General features: G+C 50.8%; 1 protein-coding gene across 1 annotated transcript in view; it reads left to right on the top strand.

Moving 5' to 3' along the window:
* MAP2K1 (mitogen-activated protein kinase kinase 1) overlaps window positions 1-19,910 on the top strand; it is a 79,405-nt gene that overhangs the window by 55,988 nt on the left and 3,507 nt on the right. Inside the window, exons 6-8 of the mRNA XM_047074911.1 lie at window positions 14,998-15,122; window positions 17,142-17,343; window positions 18,653-18,717. Of these exons, the coding sequence (XP_046930867.1) occupies window positions 14,998-15,122; window positions 17,142-17,343; window positions 18,653-18,717 (392 nt within the window). The remainder of the gene's footprint in view (window positions 1-14,997; window positions 15,123-17,141; window positions 17,344-18,652; window positions 18,718-19,910) is intronic.

Genomic DNA, 19,910 nt, shown 5'->3' with positions numbered 1-19,910 from the left:
TTGTGCGTGCATGTGGCCAGCTGAGAGGAATTTCAGTGAGGCCAACACCAGAAAGACCGCAGACTAGCGTCCCTAAGGTGCTGAAAATACTTGCAGGTTTATATAAGGAAACTGGGGGACAAAGGCCACTGGGTACGGGCAGGTGGGCAGTACAGGTCAGGTCCGTCATTGTCCTGGGGTCTGTCACGCTGGCCTCGGGGCAGTCCCTATTGCTTGAGGGGGTGGTTTCGGTTCCCATCACAGGATGCTTTGCCCTCCAGGCCTTTTGCCTGAGTTAGAAGACGCGCTGGAAAGAAACAACTTAATTAGAGAGACCAGACTGAATCACTGTGCCGTCACAAGAGAGAAGAAAAAGAAAAAAAGAACGACCAGACTGAGGTGAGGGGGGTGGTTCAAGTCCTCTCTCACTGTGTCCGGGTGTTGTGCAGACACTATTTTCTATTTCTCCTGGGTGTTCAATGGGCGAAGCAGGCTGTGTGGCTCAGCTTGATGCGTGTGGTTTATGGGCCGTTAGTCAGGGAGTGGGTGTTAGGTCAGTGAGCCCCCTGGGGGTGGAAGTCTTCTCTAGAATCTCTGGGTAACATTCTGGTGTATGGTCATGGGTGGGTACGTGCACATGTTCCTCCATGTTTTATTTGCCTTTCTCGCAGTAGCTCCCCCCATCCGAGTAAAGTAATATCTGTATTAATATTCATAGAATACCTACCAAGTGCAGGGTACTGAGTAAATCACCACAGGCATAAAGATGGCTCGGAAATGAATTGTGTTCTCTGGGAGCTTAGAGTCCAGCAGGGGAAAAAGTGACTAAATACATGGCAGGACCCAGCCAATGTCATTTTTTTTTACGCACAAATCGCTATCCTGCCAGCTTGCAAACAGAATTTGATGTGATCTCATTCGTCCAGATTCTTTGGTTGTGTCAGAAATCCAGTGCGAGATTACTTAATCAAAAGAGGGGCTATATTGCCGTGGGTTACCTGTTGGAAGGCCTGGATGAATATGGGGTTGAAATGACAGTGTCAGGAGCCTGCTCCCTCTCAGTTTTTCTCATCCTGGTGTGGGCTTCCTTTCCAGTCTGAGTCTTCTCACTGGGGGCAGCATGGACCTCACTAGCCCCAGTCCTTAGTGCTGTCTTCCAGAGAAAGAACTCGGCCCGTTCTCCTCTAGGCTAGAATCACTGATTGGAGTGCCTGCCCACTTCTGGGCCAATCATCGGTTCCAGGATGGTCTGATCGACCCTCCCTGGTGATAAGCCCACCCCCGGGGCAGGATAGATGGGGCTTTCTGGTTGACACCGTCTCAGAAACACTTGCTGTTGGGAGGAGCATATCCCAGATGAAAAGAGGGGTTTTCTTACTAGAAGGGGGGGAGGCGGAACACATGCTGAAAGCTAGCAAGTTAGGAAAAAAATTACTTGTCACTACAAATAGGAGTAAGCCCTGGGTCAGCAAGACAAAAGACTGCTAGCAGATCAAAACCATAATTAAACATTAAAGCAGGGGTGGACATACTGGTGGCCCACAGGCTACATATGGTCTCCTGCCTATTTTTGTAGGGCTTGCAAGCTAAGAGTCGTTTTTCAGAATTTTGTGACATGTGATAATTGTGTGAAATTCAGATTTCACTGTCTATAATGAAGTTTTGTTGGAACACGGCTTGCTTATTTAAGTGTTTTCTGTGACTGCTTTTGTGCTATAATGGCAAAGGTGAGTAGTTGCTTGTGAAAGAGACCGTATGGCTTTCAAAGCCTAAAATATTTGTTCTGTAGTCCCTTTGCAGAAAAAGCTGCCTGACTACTGAGTTTTTGTTGTTGTTGTTGTTTGTTTTGTTTGTTTTTGTTTTTATTTATTTATTTTTTTGTTTAGAGAGTGCAAGCAGGGGAGACGGGCAGAGGGAGAGAGAGAAAGAGAAAGCCTTACGCAGGTTCCATGCTGAGCGAGGAGCCCCGGCAGGGCTCAGTCTCACGACCCTGGGATCACGACCTGAGCTGAAATCCAGAGTCGGATGCTCAACTGACTGAGCCAGCCAGCTGCCCCTCCTCCGAGGGAACTTTAGAATTTAAGCACAAGGCTCAGCTCTGACGTTTTCAGCTTTCAGATCTTGATGAAAACATGGTGGATGGCATAGGTAGGGGAGGGTTTTTTTCCCTGATCCTGAAGCTCTGAAAGGAATTAGCCACAAAGGTTTTGAGGCGATCTTTGGCAGGAGGTCCTAGGTCTGGTGCATCCAGAGCTGACCAAGTGGTTAGGCTCTGAGTTACGGGGTGGGAGGGGGGTCCTAGCACGCGGCTCTGCTACATGCTTATAGCCGGGATTTGCACTCTGCCAGCTCATCCTTCTTCACTCACTGTAGTTATCAAGGGCTGATTTTGATCCAGACCCTGAAGAAACATTATATAAGTTAAATTGATAGGGAGTTCGTACAATTTGGCCCATCAATTATTTCTGCCTTGGAGTTGCTGGCCGATGAAATCAATAAATGCCAAGAGTAGTTTTAAGTTATGCCTCGGGTCGTTTTTTTTCTTCCGTCAGCTGGGGCAGTGTGTAACCTGCCTGATGTTTATATGTGGTGTTGGACTGGTAGTCCAGGCCTGCAGTGCACCGGAAAGCTGGCCTAGATTTCTGAGGGGCCGCGCAGCCGATGGCTCTCTTCGGAGCTCGAGTAGCTTGTACGCGGGTCATCCTGCTAGGAATCTGCTCCAGGGCGGCCTTATTGCCCAGGGAGCCGTTGGTTGGAATGAGAGTTAGGGCTTCTGCCTAGATTCTGAAAGTGTTCTGGGATCTCGGTCCTAGGGGACATCTGGGGGTCTCCATAGCACCTCTGGGGTGTGCTGGCAACAGCCACCACAGGAACTGGGTCCTCAGCCACGGTCAGGGTCTAGGCTCTTGAGGGCTTCCTCTCTTCAGTCTGACTTACTGTTGGCACCGATAGACAAGATTGGAAGTGGCCCAAGTGTTTTTTTGTGTTGTTGTTTTATAAGCTGTTTGTGGCAGACTCAGATGTGATGAGTTTTTTTTTTTTTTGTTATTTTTTAAAACGTCTATTCATTTTTGAAAGAGAGTGTGAGCCAGGATGGAGAGAGAGAGGGAAACAGAATCTGAAACAGGCTCTAGGCTCCAGGCTCTGAGCTGTCAGCACAGAGGCCGACGTGGGGCTTGAACCCACGAACTGTGAGATCATGACCTGAGCCGAAGTTGGATGCTTAACAGACTGAGCCACCCAGGCGCCCCAACTGATGAGTTTCTGAGTGGCTTCTTCTGTGCACTGGCCTACCCGCCATGCCTTTTCTGGTGTCCTGCCAGGCTTCCTTGAGCAGAAAGTCAGGGTGGCCTCTGCGGCTGCACGCAGGGTTCTGTCCTGACTACAGTCCCTGTCTGGGTGGCAAGGGAGTGTCCCCTGTGCTTCCATCTGTGGGCTGCCCACGGTGTCCAGGAGGTGGCCCAGCTGCACCCCTGCTTCCTTTGCCCACCGGTCTCAGCTGCCAACCAATGGTGATCATCTCAAGGGGGCAGTGAATTTACAGGGAAAAACCAATTCCTTTGAACTCTGTCCAGACTGTTGCACCTTACAGATGGAGAGAAACAGAGAGTGGCTAATTAGTAGCTAGAATCCAGAATGCTGATCTCTTGGTGAGAAAAGTGAGTCACGTTCTCTCTAGAATTACCTCAGCTGCTAGACCCACGGCGATGGATTATGGCTCCAGATGAGTGTGCCTCTTAGCTCTTCAGGCGAGGCAGATGGGCCACTGGAGGAGGGAGAGTGCTTCCTCAATCCCATCAGGGAAGCATCGTGGAGGAGGTGGTGTTTGCGCTGAGCTGTGCAGCACAGGCAGAAGTTACACAGGTGGCAGCACCAGGAAAGGCGTCTCAGGTAGAGGCGAACACCTGAATCGTGGCACAGAGTCGGAAGACACAGCGGTACGTCCTTCCAGGAAAGAACAAGTCGTTTGGGTGGGCAGTCTGGGTTCCCGATGGCGAGTGGTGGAGTTCGGTAAGGACTGCTTGAGGCCCTGGAGGGGGGGTCTTCAGTGTCCTGCTCAGGGGCTGGACGTTATCACAGGCAGCGGGGAGCAAAGGAGGGCTCCTGTACATGGAAGTAAGGTGAGCTGTCCTTTGAGGACGAGGGCTCTGGCTGCTGTGGTAAGAGGAGCTGGAAGGGGGGAGAGGTCGGTTAGGAGGCTGTTGCCCTGGTCCAGTAAGAGCTGCCGTGGGTCCGAGTCAGGATAGTAGCTGAGTTGGGGGAGGGGAGGCAGGTGGGAGAGAGGTGGTCAGGGTTTATTCTGGTCAGCCCCTGGAGAGCAAAGGGCAGGTGCCGGCCAGATGGGGAGGCGAAGGGAGTCGGAAGGCTTGCGCTGTGACCCTTCCCAAGGCGGCTGTGGTACAAGTGGTACAAGGGAGTGTGAGGCCCAAGCCTGTGCCTCCAGGCCGTACCGGCTCCCTTTAGGAAAGGCTGTTAGCCCAGGCTGAGAGGTGATCCTGGGAGATCTGTATCCTGTTCCCTCTCACATCACACAGCCTGCTTGTTTCTTTCTTTTCTTTTCTTTTTTCTTTTCTTTTCTCTTTTCTTTTCTTTCCTTTCCTTTCCTTTCCTTTCCTTTCCTTTTCTTTTCTTTCTTTCTTTCTTTCTTTTTAAGTTTATTTTTGAGAGAGAGAGAGAGAGAGAGACAGCATGAGCAGGGGAGGGGCAGAGAGAGAGGAGACAGAATTTCCATATCTGGCTCTGCTGCTGACAGCAGAGAGCCTGATGCAGGGCTTATACTCACGAACCACGAGATCATGACCTGAGCTGAAGTCAGACACTTAACCGACTGAGCCACCCAGGAGCCCGCACAGCCTCATTTCTAAGGGAAACATGGGGCTGGGACTGCCACTCTCCTCAGTTACTGGTAACTTCCCGAGGAGGACCATGGACCCAGGAAAGCGTGTCTGGTGAGCGAGCAAAGAGAAGATGTCATTAACCGTCACCTGAGACAGCCCAGCTTTGAATGTGCATTGCCACAGAGTGACAGTGTAATCTAGCGGGTGCATCTCAGTGTGAGGATGGGAAACAGTGTTCGGCTTGGTAGCACCAGATTCATGAGAAACTGACGTGGTGGGGTTTTCTGGTTCCACGTGGAAACCACACATTTCAAAGTTTATAGTTAGAAGTAAGTGTCTCCTGCCTGTGAAGTGTGTGCAGTGCTGTCATTGGATGGCAGTGCCAGGCGCTCAGTCCCCAGAAAGCTGCCACCCACCGGGTGGCCTCAGAGCCCCCTGCCTCCCTATGTCATCCTGGCTGCCCACAGAACCTTAGAGAAAGTTCTGTCCAACTCAGCCATTGGCTCCCTGACCGATCAGCTCCCTGACCGATCCTATCAGAGTCATCGTCTCTGAGCCTCATCTTCCTCCTTCCTTTAGGGGTAATCTCTTCTCCATCTTCTGGAACTGTCCACAGGTTCGGATGAAACTGTAGGGGCACGTGTGTATAACAGCCTCAAGGTCGTGGCATTTAAAGGTTTTTTTTTTTTTTAAGTTTATTTTGAGAGAGACAGAGCGAGAGGGAGAGAGAGAGCACAAGCACTGGAGAGGGACAGAGAGAGAAGGAGACAGAGAGAGGGTCTCAATTTCACGAACCGGGAGATCATGGCCTGAGCTGAAATCAAGAGTCAGACACTTAACTGACTGAGCCACCCAGGTGCCCTAATGTTGTGGCATTTAAAAGCCCACTGAACATATAATGTTCAATAAACTAGAAACTCCTAAGAAGCTTCTAGGCCTGCTTGGAGCTAGCTAGTGAGGAGTAGAGCTAGAATTCAAACCCAGATCTGCCTGACTGCAAAGTTGGGGACACCATTTGCATACAACACTATATGCCTACTTAAAATGTAATCTTCGATGTCGCTTAATAAAAACCAATGGATATTAGGATTCCTGGCTGTTTGTGCACACTAATTAGCTCAAACAATAAAGGGACCAAACCCCAGGAAGCTAAGAATGCAGCCGTCCTGAGCGATAACGGTGTCCAGGGCCTCAAACGCCATTAGGTGTTAGACTTCACTTAAGATGTATGTATAAAAAGATTCTCTTAGAGTGCTCTCATTTGTTGCTCTTTGTAAATTTTTCTTTTTCTTTCTTTTTTTTTAATGTTTATTTTTGAGAGAGCACAAGCGGGGCAGGGGCAGAGAGAAGAGAGAGGGAGACACAGAATCTGAAGCAGGCTCCAGGCTCTGAGCTGTCAGCACAGACCCCAATGTGGGGCTCGAACCCACACACCATGAAATCATGACCTGAGCTGAAGTCGAATGCTTAACCAGCTGAGCCACCCGGGCGCACCCCTCATTTGTTTCTCTTTGATCGTGGCTTTATCCTATCTGGCTGGCTGATTCTGCGTTGTGAGAAGCATTGTCTCTGGCTTTAGTCTGATTAGGGAGGGAAGAGCCCCCCACCTTCTGTTGTAAAATCCTGGGGAAGGACTGATTGGACTGATATGGATCATGTGCCCAGACCTGCTGGGATCACCGTGATGGGGATAGGGGGCAGTGAGTGGCCTGGCGTTAGGGCCCGGGGTCATCGTTCTCTGTGGTGTTCACCCAGAGCGGTGATAGCTCAGAGGGGGGGAGCACTTCTCCCAAAGAGGAGTGTGTGGTGTGGGGAGGGCCCTGCTCAGTACACTCCGTGAGGACCGTCCGGTCCATCTGGCTCACATTTGTCCTTAGATCGGTAAACACACTCGGCTAAGTGCTTTTGTTTGGAGGCCTGTCCCAAGCTAAGCTAGAAATGACTGATGAGTGGCCTCTTGACCTCCTTTTCCAAACTTCTCTGCTGCGTGATGCGGACTGTGACCCAGGCATAAGCGGTCATGCCTTACTTGCTTTGGTGGAGCTGGGACCACCATAAATTCAGTGGTGTTATTAGAAATTCTCACTTTATGTTTAAAAATAAGCAGATCTCTGGCTATCACTGCGTGTCTTTTTTCCCCAGTCTCCTGCAGAGCAAAATTAGCCTTCAGTGGGCCAAAAGAGTTTTTGTTTTTGTTTTGTTTTTTTTTTTAGTTAATTGCCCTTTCTTGAATTGTGGCTGAGAAGTATCCAAGTTAGCCAGCATTGTCTTCCTGCCTGCGGGTGGGTGATTGGCTTTGAGATAGATTGCAGATCTGCTGTCCTCTGAATTAGCCGGGAGCCTGCAGGGGGAAATGTGTGCTTTAAGGCAGTTTCTTTTAATGGAAAAGCTACTTTGTGATCTTTGGCAAGGGGCATCTATCTCCTTAAGCCTTGATTTCCACGTCTGTAAAATGGGGCTGCTCTGCCAAATATTAGGGGGTCATTGAAAATGAGAGACCAAGACTCCGGGACCCGTGTTTCCCTTGAATACCCCTTTTCCTTTCTTTTTCTCTCCCTCCCTCCCTCCCTCCCTCCCCCTTTCCCCTCTCTTTTTGGTATAACCTCTATACCTTTTGCTGTGGCTTTTGTTAACATCCTGTTTTAAAAATGTTGACCATTTCTTGGAATGGAGTGTACTAAGGAAAACCAAATTCTGAAAAAGAAAAGAAAAATGGATTCTGAACGCCTCCAGTATTACCTAGCTTAATTGTCAGCCTTTGTGTGCCTTTTGGGTCAGGAAGGAAGTGGGAAGCAGCCTGTCCTTCCCTCTGTCAGCTCGTCCTGCAAGCGGGACAGGGGGCTGGCTGCAGTTGAGAGGGAAGCATGCATTCACTCCCAGCAGAGAAAGTTTTTCTCTCACAAGCAGACCCAAGTCAGATCCTGTTCCCAGATGAAGCTTGTTATGTCTGTAACGTGGGCGGCCCTCTTCCCCAACCACACCTTATATTTTTATTTATTATTTTAAAAAATATTTAGTTTGAGAGAGAGCGTGTGCTGGGGGTGGGGGGACAGAGAGAGAGAGAGAGAGAAAACTCCCAAGCACGCTCCACACTCAGCACAGAGTCCAACACGGGGCTCAATCCCACAACCCTGGGATCATGACCCGAGCCAAAATGAGGAGCCGCCCAGCATAACTTTATTTTATTTTATTTTTTAAAAAAAAAATTTTTTTTTTTTTAACGTTTATTTATTTCTGGGACAGATAGAGACAGAGCATGAACAGGGGAGGGGCAGAGAGAGAGGGAGACACAGAATCTGAAACAGGCTCCAGGCTCTGAGCCATCAGCCCAGAGCCCGACGCGGGGCTCGAACTCACAGACTGCGAGATCGTGACCTGAGCTGAAGTCGGACGCTTAACCGACTGAGCCACCCAGGCGCCCCTGCCCAGCATAACTTTAAAAAAAAAACTGAGATAAGATTGACACATCACATTGTGTTAGTTGCAGGTGTACAACGTGCTGATTTGCCAGATGTAGCTATTGGGAAATGATCACCACAGTAAGTTTCGTTAACATCCATCACCACACAACATTTTTTTTCTTGGGATGAGAATTTTTAAGATGTACTCCTAGGGACGCCTGGCTAGCTTGGTTGGTAGAGCATACAGCTCTTGATCTCCGGGTCGTGAGTTCAAGCACCACGTGGGGTGTAGAGATTACTTTAAAAAAAAAAAGAAATATATATATACACACACACATAAATTAAAGTAATCTCTCTCTCTGTATATACATATATACATATATATACATATATACACACACACACACACACTCTTCTAGCAACTTTCAAATGTATGATTCAGTATTGTTAACTGTAGTCACCACATTGTATGTCACATACCGGGAATGTATGTCACATACCGGGAATCTTAAAACTGGAAGTTTGTGGGGCGCCTGGGTGGCGCAGTCGGTTAAGCGTCCAACTTCAGCCAGGTCACGATCTCGCGGTCCGTGAGTTCGAGCCCCGCGTCAGGCTCTGGGCTGATGGCTCAGAGCCTGGAGCCTGTTTCCGATGCTGTGTCTCCCTCTCTCTCTGCCCCTCCCCCGTTCATGCTCTGTCTCTCTCTGTCCCAAAAATAAATAAACGTTGAAAAAAAAAAAAACTGGAAGTTTGTACCTTTTGACCCACTGTCGCCCGCAACTGAATAACGGCTTTTCTGAAACTCCGGAGTACAGCTCAGCATTTGCCGTGTCATCTAGAGCCCAATTATCTAGGCTCTGGGTAATCTGTTGTAGCATCAAGTAGCCATTAGCTCCCTATGCAGTCTTGCCAGACGTCTCCCTGACTCTCAGCCTCCGTGTCTCCCATCTGTACACAGGAGCGTATAGCTTGCTTCTCATTGGTGTTCTGAGTGTTCGAGAAGACTCGGTATTTAAAAGGCCTGGCATAGTAAGGCCTCGGTGACCCCGAGCTCGTGTGGTGTCTTCCCAGGTCGGCTGGGCTCCCCTGACCCCCCTTGTCTTTGAGCTGTGTCCGTTCTCCACAGGTGGGGGCTAGGCAGCTAGGGGAGAAAGCTGTGCTTCTGGGGAAGGTTGGGTGGGAAAAAGAGCTTAGGGTTCATGGCTAATTGAAGTGTTTGGCATTTTCTCTGAATGTTAATATCTTTGCTATTTAATTAGCTCCCTGAGGTCATGGATGAGTTAACCCGGAGGTGGCTCTGTGGAGACTTATTTGACCTACCAGGGTCAGCCACCTTTGCCTTCTGACTCTTCACCTTTAGAGAAGGGTTATTAAGGACCTACTAGGGTTGCTAAGAAGAGGTCCTTTGAGGCCTGAAGTCACCATTTAAAAATCTCACTTGTCTTTGTCTCTTTAACCTTTAACTCACTATCCAAAGTCATCCCACTTTGGGTTTAGCCTTTGTCACAGATGAGCCAGAGTCTGGTTTGCTTGCTGCTCTGGGGCCCTCATTTCTTTTCTTCTTGTTTCTCTTGTGCCTCTGCTTCCCTCCCCTGCTCCCCTGCCCTTCTGTTCCTTTGTGCCCATCTTCTTCCATCTTGTCCCCCCCCCGCCCCGCCCCATAGTGAATGCAACTTCCTGTAAGATGTTCTGCCAAACAAAATGAGGTTATAGTACCCTTTGGGAGGCTGACACCTCGCTTCATCTGCCTGAGAGGGACCTTGCCCCACTCGTCAGCCTAGCATGGAGCCTGGCCGATTGGAAGAATTCAGAATATCTGTGCACAGTGCCCTGACCATCTGTCTGTCTTTGCCATTAGCATCATACACACGCACACATGTTCTTGTATTTTATGTTCTGTCTCCCCTAGTGGTGATGGCCTTCAGGACAGGGAGAGGAACTGTGTCCTTTTTACTCATAGCTCAGTTGTAACTGTTCATAGAATAAACAAATGACCCACTGAATGATTTAATCCAAACCTCTTGTTCTAGAGTGGTAGGAAACACTGAGAAATTAAGTTGAAATCATACGCTCTTGGGGGAAAAAATCAAAAGGCTGTGAACACTGGTTATTTCTGGGGCAGAAAATATGAGAGAAGAAAATATTTCTTCCACTTAGTTTTTGCATAAAATCCCCTTATTTGTTTTTGAAGAAAGAGGGCTTACCCACCCTCACTGTTGCGGGGGGCTGAGCAGAATGGGGGTAACAGACCTTAGCCTCTCATCTGTTTCCTGAAGAAGCTCATCAGCCTGGGGGCCTCATGGGTGCTGGATGCTTCCTCAAGAAGGCATCCTGGCCCACCGGGTCCTGGGTCTCCCCCCAGCCTTGCCTTCTTGATATTGGAGGGTGAGAAAGGGAACCCAAGGCCTGGAGAAGGCCGTGAGGAGTAGAGAGGGCCTGGGCCCCTGATTTGAACAGCGGTCGAGGTTGCTGCTAGGAAGGATGTGAGAAGAAGCCCGATGAGATCTCCCCGGGTTCAGCCCTCCCAGGAGCAGGGCAGTTTCCCAAGTGGCGGAGGGGACCCAGAACAACTTGCGCCTCGAAATCGCCGTGAGGGTGAGTGGGAAAGAAGCATGTTTCACGTGCAGGGGCCAGCACAGAGTGGCAGGCGTGAGCCTGGGCAGGGGGACATGGGGCTGTGTCACAGCGCAAAGCTGGGTAGAGGTGAGGCAGGAGCAGTGGCGGGCTTGGAAAGCCAGGCTGACAGGCCTGCACCTGACTGCGAGGCTCGGTGCAGGGGCTGTCCCACCGGAGGAGCACTGCTTGCTCTGCGGGACCAAGTGAGGACGCAGATGCTGGGGGCAGGGGCAGAGGAGGGAGGGCAGCAATCGTGGAGACCAAAGAGGGGGTGCTGTCAGTTGGAGGAAACCGTCTCTCTGGCCTTGTCTGACGTGTACCTCTTTTGCCCCCAGAGGAGAGCCCCATTTGGCTGGGGCTGCCAAGGAGAGGCACGACCCGGCGTGGTGGCTCAGCCACGTGTTTTGGACTTGAGTGATGGAGAGTGATTTGCAGGTCTGCAAGCCGCTTCGTGTCCCACCTCCCGGGTCCCCGGGAGGGGCTGTGTGCGGTGCGTGTGGCCCCTCAGGGTTTCCCTCCGCTCCTCTGACTCCATCCCCCATGGTCTCTGCAGCCTCCCAGCCGGTGTTGTTCCCTGGCGTGGGGGAAGCCAGAGCTGACAGCCAGGGATTGGGGAGAGTGGTGTTACATAAGTTCGGAGGAAAAGAGGCTTGCTTGCCATGTGAATGGAAATCAGATCCAAGCGGTTACAGAGGCCGTGCAGCCACTCCTCAGCAGCCCGGAGAGAAGCAGAGCGAGGGAGGAAGCCAGCAGAGGAAGGAAAACCCGGGTGGCGGTGGTGGGGGCGGGGGGGCGCTCTCTGTTGCGGAGGGCGGAAGCAGAGCTCTGGTGCTGTAGGCTGCTCATCTTGCAGGGCGGCCTGTGGAAGAAACCTCTGTCCCTGTGGTGTGGCGTGCCGTGTAAATGCCCACACTGCATTAGGTTGGTCCTGGTCACCACCTGGCAGGGTCACAAGAGCTCTGATTGTCATCACTGCATCGCTGACAGGTGGCCGGTGCTAGAGAAGCAGGGGGACTGGCTCAAGGCTCCTGTTGGAGTGGGCGGCAGGGCGGGGATTTGAACACAGGTCTCTTGAGTCATGGCCACCCTTTTGCTTGAAAATGGGGCCTAACCTGCCTTGGGCACATTTGGGAGGTGAGGGAGCCCTGGCTTGGTGGCCCAGGTACCGGGGTGAAGGGCTGGGGCATTTGGTGGCAAGTGTGAGGAGAGGCTCGTGTTGGAGGGCCTCCTGCGCGTTCTCCCCACGGCACCCCCAGGAGCGCTATTTCCTCGCGGCCCTCCCCAGCTCTGTCTGGCCGCTCAGCGTCTCTGCCGTACCCCCACACTAACCTCTGGGGTCAGGCATCTGTCCTCTGTTCGAGGAGGGCCACAATCCTGTGTAAGTGAGGACCAGAGGCTCCTTGGCTGGCAGTGTTTGTCGGAGCCTGCCCTAATACTAGGTGTGGGCAAGAAACAAGAAAAGTTAGTCCCTGTGTTTGAAGCCGTTCCCCAGGAGGATGTGTGACTCCACCCGGGTCATTGCTCAAGGGTCATTCCTGCACAGAGGTGCCCACCCCCCCACCCCCCACCAAGGTGTGTGTTCTTACCTGGTTTTATCATTTTTATTCTCTTCATGGCACTTGAGACCACCTGACGTTGTGCATTTGTCGGGTTTTGTCTGTGCTCACACTACAACGTAAACTTGAGGACAGTAGGAGCTCGATCGGTTCTCTCGCCGTTGTCTCCCAGTGTCTGCATGGACCCTGGCACAGCGTAGGGCTCGGCGAACATAAGTGGGTGGGTGGAACAGAGTTGCGTCATATGGCGGTGGGCTGGGTGGGAAGAGGACAAGCTAGGTGTCAGAGAAGGTCCGAGTTCTGGGTCCAGCTTCACCCAGTTTTTGCAGTGTGACCTTGGACAAGTTCCTAGACCGTTTTGGGCCTTCAGCTGAAGGGGAGGAACCAGACTCCCTCTAAGGCTACTTCTGATGCCTGCATTCTAGAAGTCTGTATGTAGGAGACATAAGGAGCATGACAAGGGGTTTGGAAAGATCTCGTGTCCTGTGCCATGATGAAGGCTAGGTCTTGGGAAGACACACCAGTGGCTCGGAGTGTTTGCGTATGTACCCGGTGAGTTCAGAGCCGGTCATTCACGAGTATTTAGGAGCACCTACTGTGTGCCAGTTACTGTCCTGGCTTGGGGATTACGGTGGTGGGGCAGGCACCCAGCAGCCCTCCCCTGGTGGAGCTGGTGATGGGTACAGAGAAGCTTGAGCTGGCTGAACACTGCTTATGACCTGACCCAGCCTTGGAAATGCGGGGGGGGGGGGGGCAGAGGGGGGCAAGGGAGGGACTTACTGGGATGCGAGAGGGTGAGGTTTTTTTTCACTTTACCCTTGGAAAGATACTTACGTAGACTGTTTGAGTCTGTTTAAGGATAAATACAGGCATATATCATCTTATTATGCTTTGCAGGTGCTGCATTGTTTACATATTGACGGTTTGTGTCAGTCCTGCGTCAAGCAAGACTATGCCATTTTTCCAACAGCATTTGTGCACTTTATATCTCTGGGTCATGTTTGGTAGTTCTTAAATCGCTCAAATTTTCATTATTCTATTTGTTATGGTGATCTGTGATTATGACCGGCTAAAATGGTTAGCAGTTTTTAAAAAAAAAGATGTTTATTTTATTTTGAGAGAGAGGGTACGAGTAGGGGAAAGACAGAGAAAGAGAGGGACTTCCAAGCACGTTCTGCACTGCAGAGCCTGATGTGGGGCTCAGACTCACAAACCACGAGATCGTGACCTGAGCCACAATCAAGAGCTGGACACTTAATAACCGACAGAGCCACCCAGGCACCCACAGTTAGCATTTTTTAGCAATAAAGTATTTTTAAATTCAGGTGTGTACATCATTTTTTTAGACATGACGCTGTATATTTAACAGACTATAGCCTAATGTAAACATAACTTTTGTATGTACCTGGAAGGCAAAACATTCATTTGACTCTCTTCATTGCGATATTCACTTTATTGCAGAGGCAGAGCCAAAGCTGCCACATCTCCGAGGTGTGCACGTAAATGCATTCATCAGGGTACCGAGGGAAAAAATAATAAAATGGGAATAGTAGTTCTAATAGGTTTGAATTATGGGGACTTGGTTTGTTCCTCTAATTCTCCAGGTGCTCTATATGGTGTCTCTGTTACTTCGTCAGAGATCGATTGCCTGTCCCGGTTTATGTTTTTGCCCCGGGGTATGGACTGCTCTTTGATGGGTCTCATTGCTGATGTGTGCCCACAAAACCCTGGCCTGGGGACTTTTACCAAGTTCCAGCGTCATTTTCCCACCTGTAAGTGACAACACTTGACCCCGCTCTGCTCACTCTGTAGGGCAGTTGTTTGAATCAGGGAAGGTGGTGGAAGAAGAACATTGGGAAGTTTACCTCCCTCTGCAAAGGGAAGGGTCAGTGGACTAGTAGTGATGTGGCAGCTGGGTGGGAAGTGGGTAGTGCCCGAGTGCGGGGAAGGAGTTGGGGCTGGTTCCGTGGCACTGCCCTGACTGGTCCCCACAGGGCAGTGAGGGACTGTCCTTGACTGACAGCTGGCTGCAGCTGTGGAGGCTGTTTGGGAAATGACATCACTGAAAATGATTAAGTCAGCTTCCAACCCCTGCCACAGCTTTGTGCTTGGTATCTGGGTCAAACATAGGAATTCCTGCCCCCATCCCATCTCTAGTGTTTGGTCTGAGCCTCAGCAGGCAAATAGGTCTTATTACTTGTTTTTTTTTTCTTCCTGCCTTATGATCCAACCATAGATACTGTATCTTGCCAAGAAGGGTGATTGAAACAACAAACTTGGAAATCTTGATTATTCCTGATAATGGAGTCTTTCCTGTGGGTCATGTGTTTAGGCCTGGATTCTCAAAGAGTGAAAATCCACTGACTTTCTGTCCTACTTGTACAACAGGTTGTTATTTCCTCTCCTGACAGTCTTTTCTCGAACCCTGAACTAGGGGGAATGAGGGACCTTGGTGTCCAGTGTTTGCAAGCCAAGGGCTGGTTTAGTGATGGCAGCCGTCGTTGGACTCACAGTTGGGGCTGGTCTGTCTATAGAATGCTGACCCTCCTCCCTCTCCCCGATCTACCTGTGTCAACTCCCTCCCTTTCTTTGTTCCCTCCCCTGCAGATGTCAAGCCTTCCAACATTCTAGTGAACTCTCGTGGGGAGATCAAGCTCTGTGACTTTGGGGTCAGCGGGCAGCTCATCGACTCCATGGCCAACTCCTTCGTGGGCACAAGGTCCTACATGTCGGTATGAGCAGTGGGTTCCATCTCTCACATGTCTTGCATGGTCAGGGATAGGAGCCAAGTGGGTGGCTTTCCCTGTAGAGCCAGAACCTGTCCTGGGTGGTAGAGGTGGTGGAGAAAGAATGAAGGATGAGGCATCATGGTCCCTCCCCAAGGAGGTGGCAGCCATGTTCTCTTCTCTCCCCCATGCCATGAGCTCCGGGAGGACAAGAATAGGGCCATAGGTGTCTCAGTTGTCCCCAGGGTCTGGCTCGGGGCCTGGCATGTGGTAGGTGCCCAGGGAGCGCTTGGTGAGTAAATGGCTAGTGTGCTCCAGAGAACAATTCAGAAAGGGGGGAGTGTGACACTGGGTGAGTGCTGGCGTGGGGCAGATAGAGGAGTGCTAGGGTGAGTGGGGATCTGTACGGAGGGGGCAGTGAGTGTAGGCATGGGTTAATCGGAGGGGCAGGCACAGAGGCTGGGGCATCCCGGCACATCGTGTTTTCTGTGTTCTCGTCTGTGTGGTGGCCCTGTGAAAGTGAAGATATCGCTCCCATTTTAGAGATGAGGAAATCCAGATGCAGAGCCTGGACTGAAAGCCAGGTCTCCTTGCCAGTTAGTCCCCTCACTCAGTCTAAGAACTGAGCAGCTAGCATTCTGGACCACTCAACTGCCAACCGCAAAGTTCGAAATCAGTCAACACACTGCGGGACCTATTGATCCAGGGTTAGTGGTTTGGGTCTTTGTGGTTACATGGTCAGTTCCAAAATAGTCCAGTATTTGAGTTAGTGAAAAAATCCCTTGGGAGACATTAATGATGTCTAAAAAAAAGTGTAATTGTCAGAATAAAGATTTTTTGTAGAGTTCTTGAAATATATGTGCTATTTCAATTAACACTGAATAAAAATAATGCTTTGTATAGCACCATATATTTTTTTCCTGACTCTTCCGACTCAACCCATACTTGGGTAGCATTTTGCAGCATCGAACATACATTTTCGTTTGGTTTGACCTTCTTGGTAACCCTAGTAAGGAGAGCAGATATTTTGTTATGTCGTTATTGATGTCAACACCGGGTTCATCAGCTCCACTTTATAGATGAGGGAACCGAGGCTCAGGATCACACAGTTTACAAGTTGCAGAGTTGGAGCGTGAGCTCGAGTCTCCTGACCCCAGATCCTTTGCCTTTTCTCCCGCTCCATGTTGTTCAGGAACAGTCAGTGAGTCAGTGGTGGAGCTGGTCTTAGAGCTCAGCTCTCCTGACTCTCAAGGCTGGTGTTTTGTTTTTTAATGTTGATTATTTTGAGGAAAAGACAGGACGTGAGTGGGGGAGGGGCAGAGAGCTAGAGGGAGACACAGAAGCCCAAGCAGGCTCCAGGCTCTGAGCTTTTGGCACAGGGCCTGATGCAGGGCTCGAACCTATGAGCCGTGAGATCGTGACCTCAGCTGAAGCTGGATGCTTAACTGACTGAGCCACCCCGGCGCCCCTCAAGGCTGGTGTTCTTTCTACCCTGTGCACACTTCATTCGTGACCCATGTTCCAGAAGCCTCATGTTTCAGATGAAGGTGACAACATGAACCTCGCAGCTGGGCTTTGGACAAGCTGTGCTGCACATGTAAGACAGTGACCAGACTGGGCAAAGCTGGAGCCCCAGCTGAAGTGGCAGCCAGGGTCCAGCCAGGCCAGAGGCTGTTAGCGAGGGCAGGTTACCGGGAGATGGCAGTGAGGAGGCGTGGGTCAGAGCCACAGGAACCACCGAGGGTTTGAACGCAGTAGCTGGGGGCAGGTCAGAAACCAAGTGAAAGCAGTTAGTGGAAGTTCCAAAGAAGACAAAATGCATCAGCAGATCTAGGGCCGGGGCCAGGACCAGGACCAGGACCCGGACCAAGCAGGACAGGCCCCTCCCTGTGGTGCAGGCAAGCCTCAGAGGGGCAGGGAGTCCTGAGATCTCCCTGGAGCCTCCATGGAGACTCGCCTGTCCCTCTTCTGTGTGGGCCTGGATGAGCTCACAGGTGATCATAACTGTGTCCACTTCTCCTGCAGCCAGAAAGACTCCAGGGGACTCATTACTCCGTGCAGTCGGACATCTGGAGCATGGGGCTATCTCTGGTTGAGATGGCAGTCGGGAGGTATCCCATCCCTCCTCCCGATGCCAAGGAGCTGGAGCTGATGTTTGGGTGCCAAGTGGAGGGAGATGCGGCTGAGACGCCACCCAGGCCGAGGACCCCTGGAAGGCCCCTCAGCTGTGAGTGGCCCCAGCTTGGACTGCCCTTGCTGCTGTGGTTTCTGGGGGGCTGATTCTCCGAACACTCTCCCAAGACTGATTGCCTGTCTCTGGATGCCAGGCTGGGGGAAGGGGGGAGAAACAGAGCAGGGGTCTCCAGGTGGGTGTTAAATTGTTTCCGTGGACAGCTTGCCACCCTTCGTTGAGTGCCTACTGTGTTCCTGGCACTGCATTTAGTACTTTATATGCGTTAGCTAATTTTTAAAAATCCTGACTGGTTTTTAGGTAGATTTTCTTTGAGATAAAGTTCACATAACATGAAATGCACATTTTAAAGTGGACAGTTCAGTGGTTTTTAGTATATTCTCCCATGTTGTGTAATCATCACCACTGTGTAATTGCAGAATATTTCTGTCACCCCAAAAAGAAACCTCACCTCCGTGAGCAATCACTCCCAACTCCTCCCACCCCCACCCCCACCCCCTGGCAACCACTCATCTACTTTCTGTCTCCATGGATTTGTCTAGTATTGTCTAATTTTAATAGCAATCATGTGTGAGCACTGTTATAATCTCTTAAATGTGAGGAAACCGAGGCACCAAGTGCCTGACTTGTCGAGACTACATATGTCCTTGTCCACGCCTGAGTCCTAGGTGCCAAGTGCTGTGCCGCACCGCTTGCCTCTCTGATCACGAATACTGGGAAGTAAACCTGGTACTGGGAAGGTGCTGGCCGAGCCACCATCTTCTGATGTAATTCCTGCCGGGACATTGCTTTGTGACCAGGAAGGCCTGTCTCTGAGGCCCTCACGGAAGAGGGTGTATGTGAAGGCAGAAGCAGAGGGCAGGGGTCGCTGATGGTGGGTCCCGGGAGGGGCTTGTGGCTGTGGCCCCTGAGGCTGGCTGGGGACTCTGGAGTTTAGTAAAAGGAAGAAACCCAAGTTCAGGGAGAATTAACACTTAAGTCCTCAAGCTCCTTAGTTATCGCCTCATTTGCTCCTCAGTACAAGGAAGGGAAGAAGGGCGGACATAGTGACCCATCTCCCCTTCACCAAACTCCAAACTAAGCTCAGCAGCCCATGGATTTGCTTGAGGTCGCAAACCTTGCAGGTGGCAGAGCCCAGACTCCTACCCGGCTGGCCGACTCAGTGGCCTTTGCTGTCCCCTCTGTCCTCGGCCTTATCTGGGGCTCTTGTGTCTCTGCTTATTGTCCACCACCCTGTTCTGGTCCCCAGGACCCATGCCCCCGGTCCCTAGCGTCAGACTGGCAAATAACCTCTGGTCTGTTTTTCTGAGAAGCGTTTTCTTTTTTCTCGTTATAAAATCTGTAGCGTATGGAATGGACAGCCGACCTCCCATGGCAATTTTTGAGTTGTTGGATTACATAGTCAACGAGGTAAGTACTGCGCAGCTTCCTTGACCTCGTATCTGCTTCTATTAAGAAAAGACTCCGTTGATTTGGGAAGCCTGTGTGTTGTTCCCACAGTGGGGCTGCTTGTAGGGCATCACGCTCTTGGAACTGAGTGGCTGGTTTAGAGGCTGCGGGTGCCCCTTCCCCAGGGAGCATATTTGGGTAGCTCTGAGTTTCTCGTCCTGTCTCAGATTCAGGAGCCTCCAGTGTGGCCATTACACTCCTTCATTCACCACGTATTTCTTGTGCACTTACTGTGGGCTACGTGTGCACTGTGGGGTGGTGCTACGCACGAGGTGGGGGGCCACAGACGGGAAAACAAAAGTCCCTTGTCGTGAAGACCATTAGGTTAATATGGGAGGCAAAGCAAGTCCACACATACCTGCAAATTAGGGTTTCCGATTGTAAGTGCCATTAAAAGCAATAGATGTAAAAAAATGACAATGTAGAAACAGGTATGGAAAATATTCCCTATAAATTGTGTGGAAAACATTACAAAGTAGTATGTGTACTGTGATCAGTTCTTTAACAAATCTGTATGCATGTACGTACATACAAAATCTGAAAAGCAGTAGGAAATGGTGGTTCTCTCTGGATGGTGGAAATTTCTTTTGGCTTATTGCTGCTGGCTGGCTTTAATGCAGAGAACACACATTATTTGTGTAACGCACCTATACCAGTATGTTTAAATGAAAAAAGGATCAAGGAAGGGAGAGACTGCCCAGCATTCATCAAATCCTGGCTTGAGGGGGCGGGGAGCGGTGGCACAGAGGGGCTGGGGCAGGGCTCCCAGAGGAGCGGGGCTTTGCTGCGGCAGGATTTCCAGAGGTAGGGCCAGCACCCCCGGCCTCAGGTGTGGCGTGGGGAGTGGAGGAGGGGCGAGGTCTGTTAGCTTGGGGAGGCAGCTGGAGGCCCCACGCAGCTGGGGTACATGGTAAGAGGCATGGCTCTGTTCTCTTCAAGAGACTAGCGGGGTAACTTTTCATACTTCTTACTGCTCTCTAAAACCAGACCCCAAAAGGCTCAAAATGGTCCCCGGGTCCATTACGAGCCAAACAGGGAAAATCCTGCTTCACCCCATCAGTTACGAAATCCCTAGGGAGGTTCACGTGCCCGTCCTTGCTGTCTGCACAGCTTTATGCTAAGCAATGAGACATGGGACGAAGTGCAGCATGTGA

The sequence above is a fragment of the Lynx rufus genome, unplaced genomic scaffold, assembly GCF_022079265.1.
Source record: "Lynx rufus isolate CCGP_SWC_20201006 ecotype Redwood Valley unplaced genomic scaffold, mLynRuf1.p SCAF_13, whole genome shotgun sequence".
NCBI classification, from domain to species: Eukaryota; Metazoa; Chordata; class Mammalia; order Carnivora; family Felidae; genus Lynx; species Lynx rufus.
The sequence above is the reverse complement of the archived record's forward strand: the minus strand, read 5'-3'. Positions and strand labels throughout refer to the sequence as shown.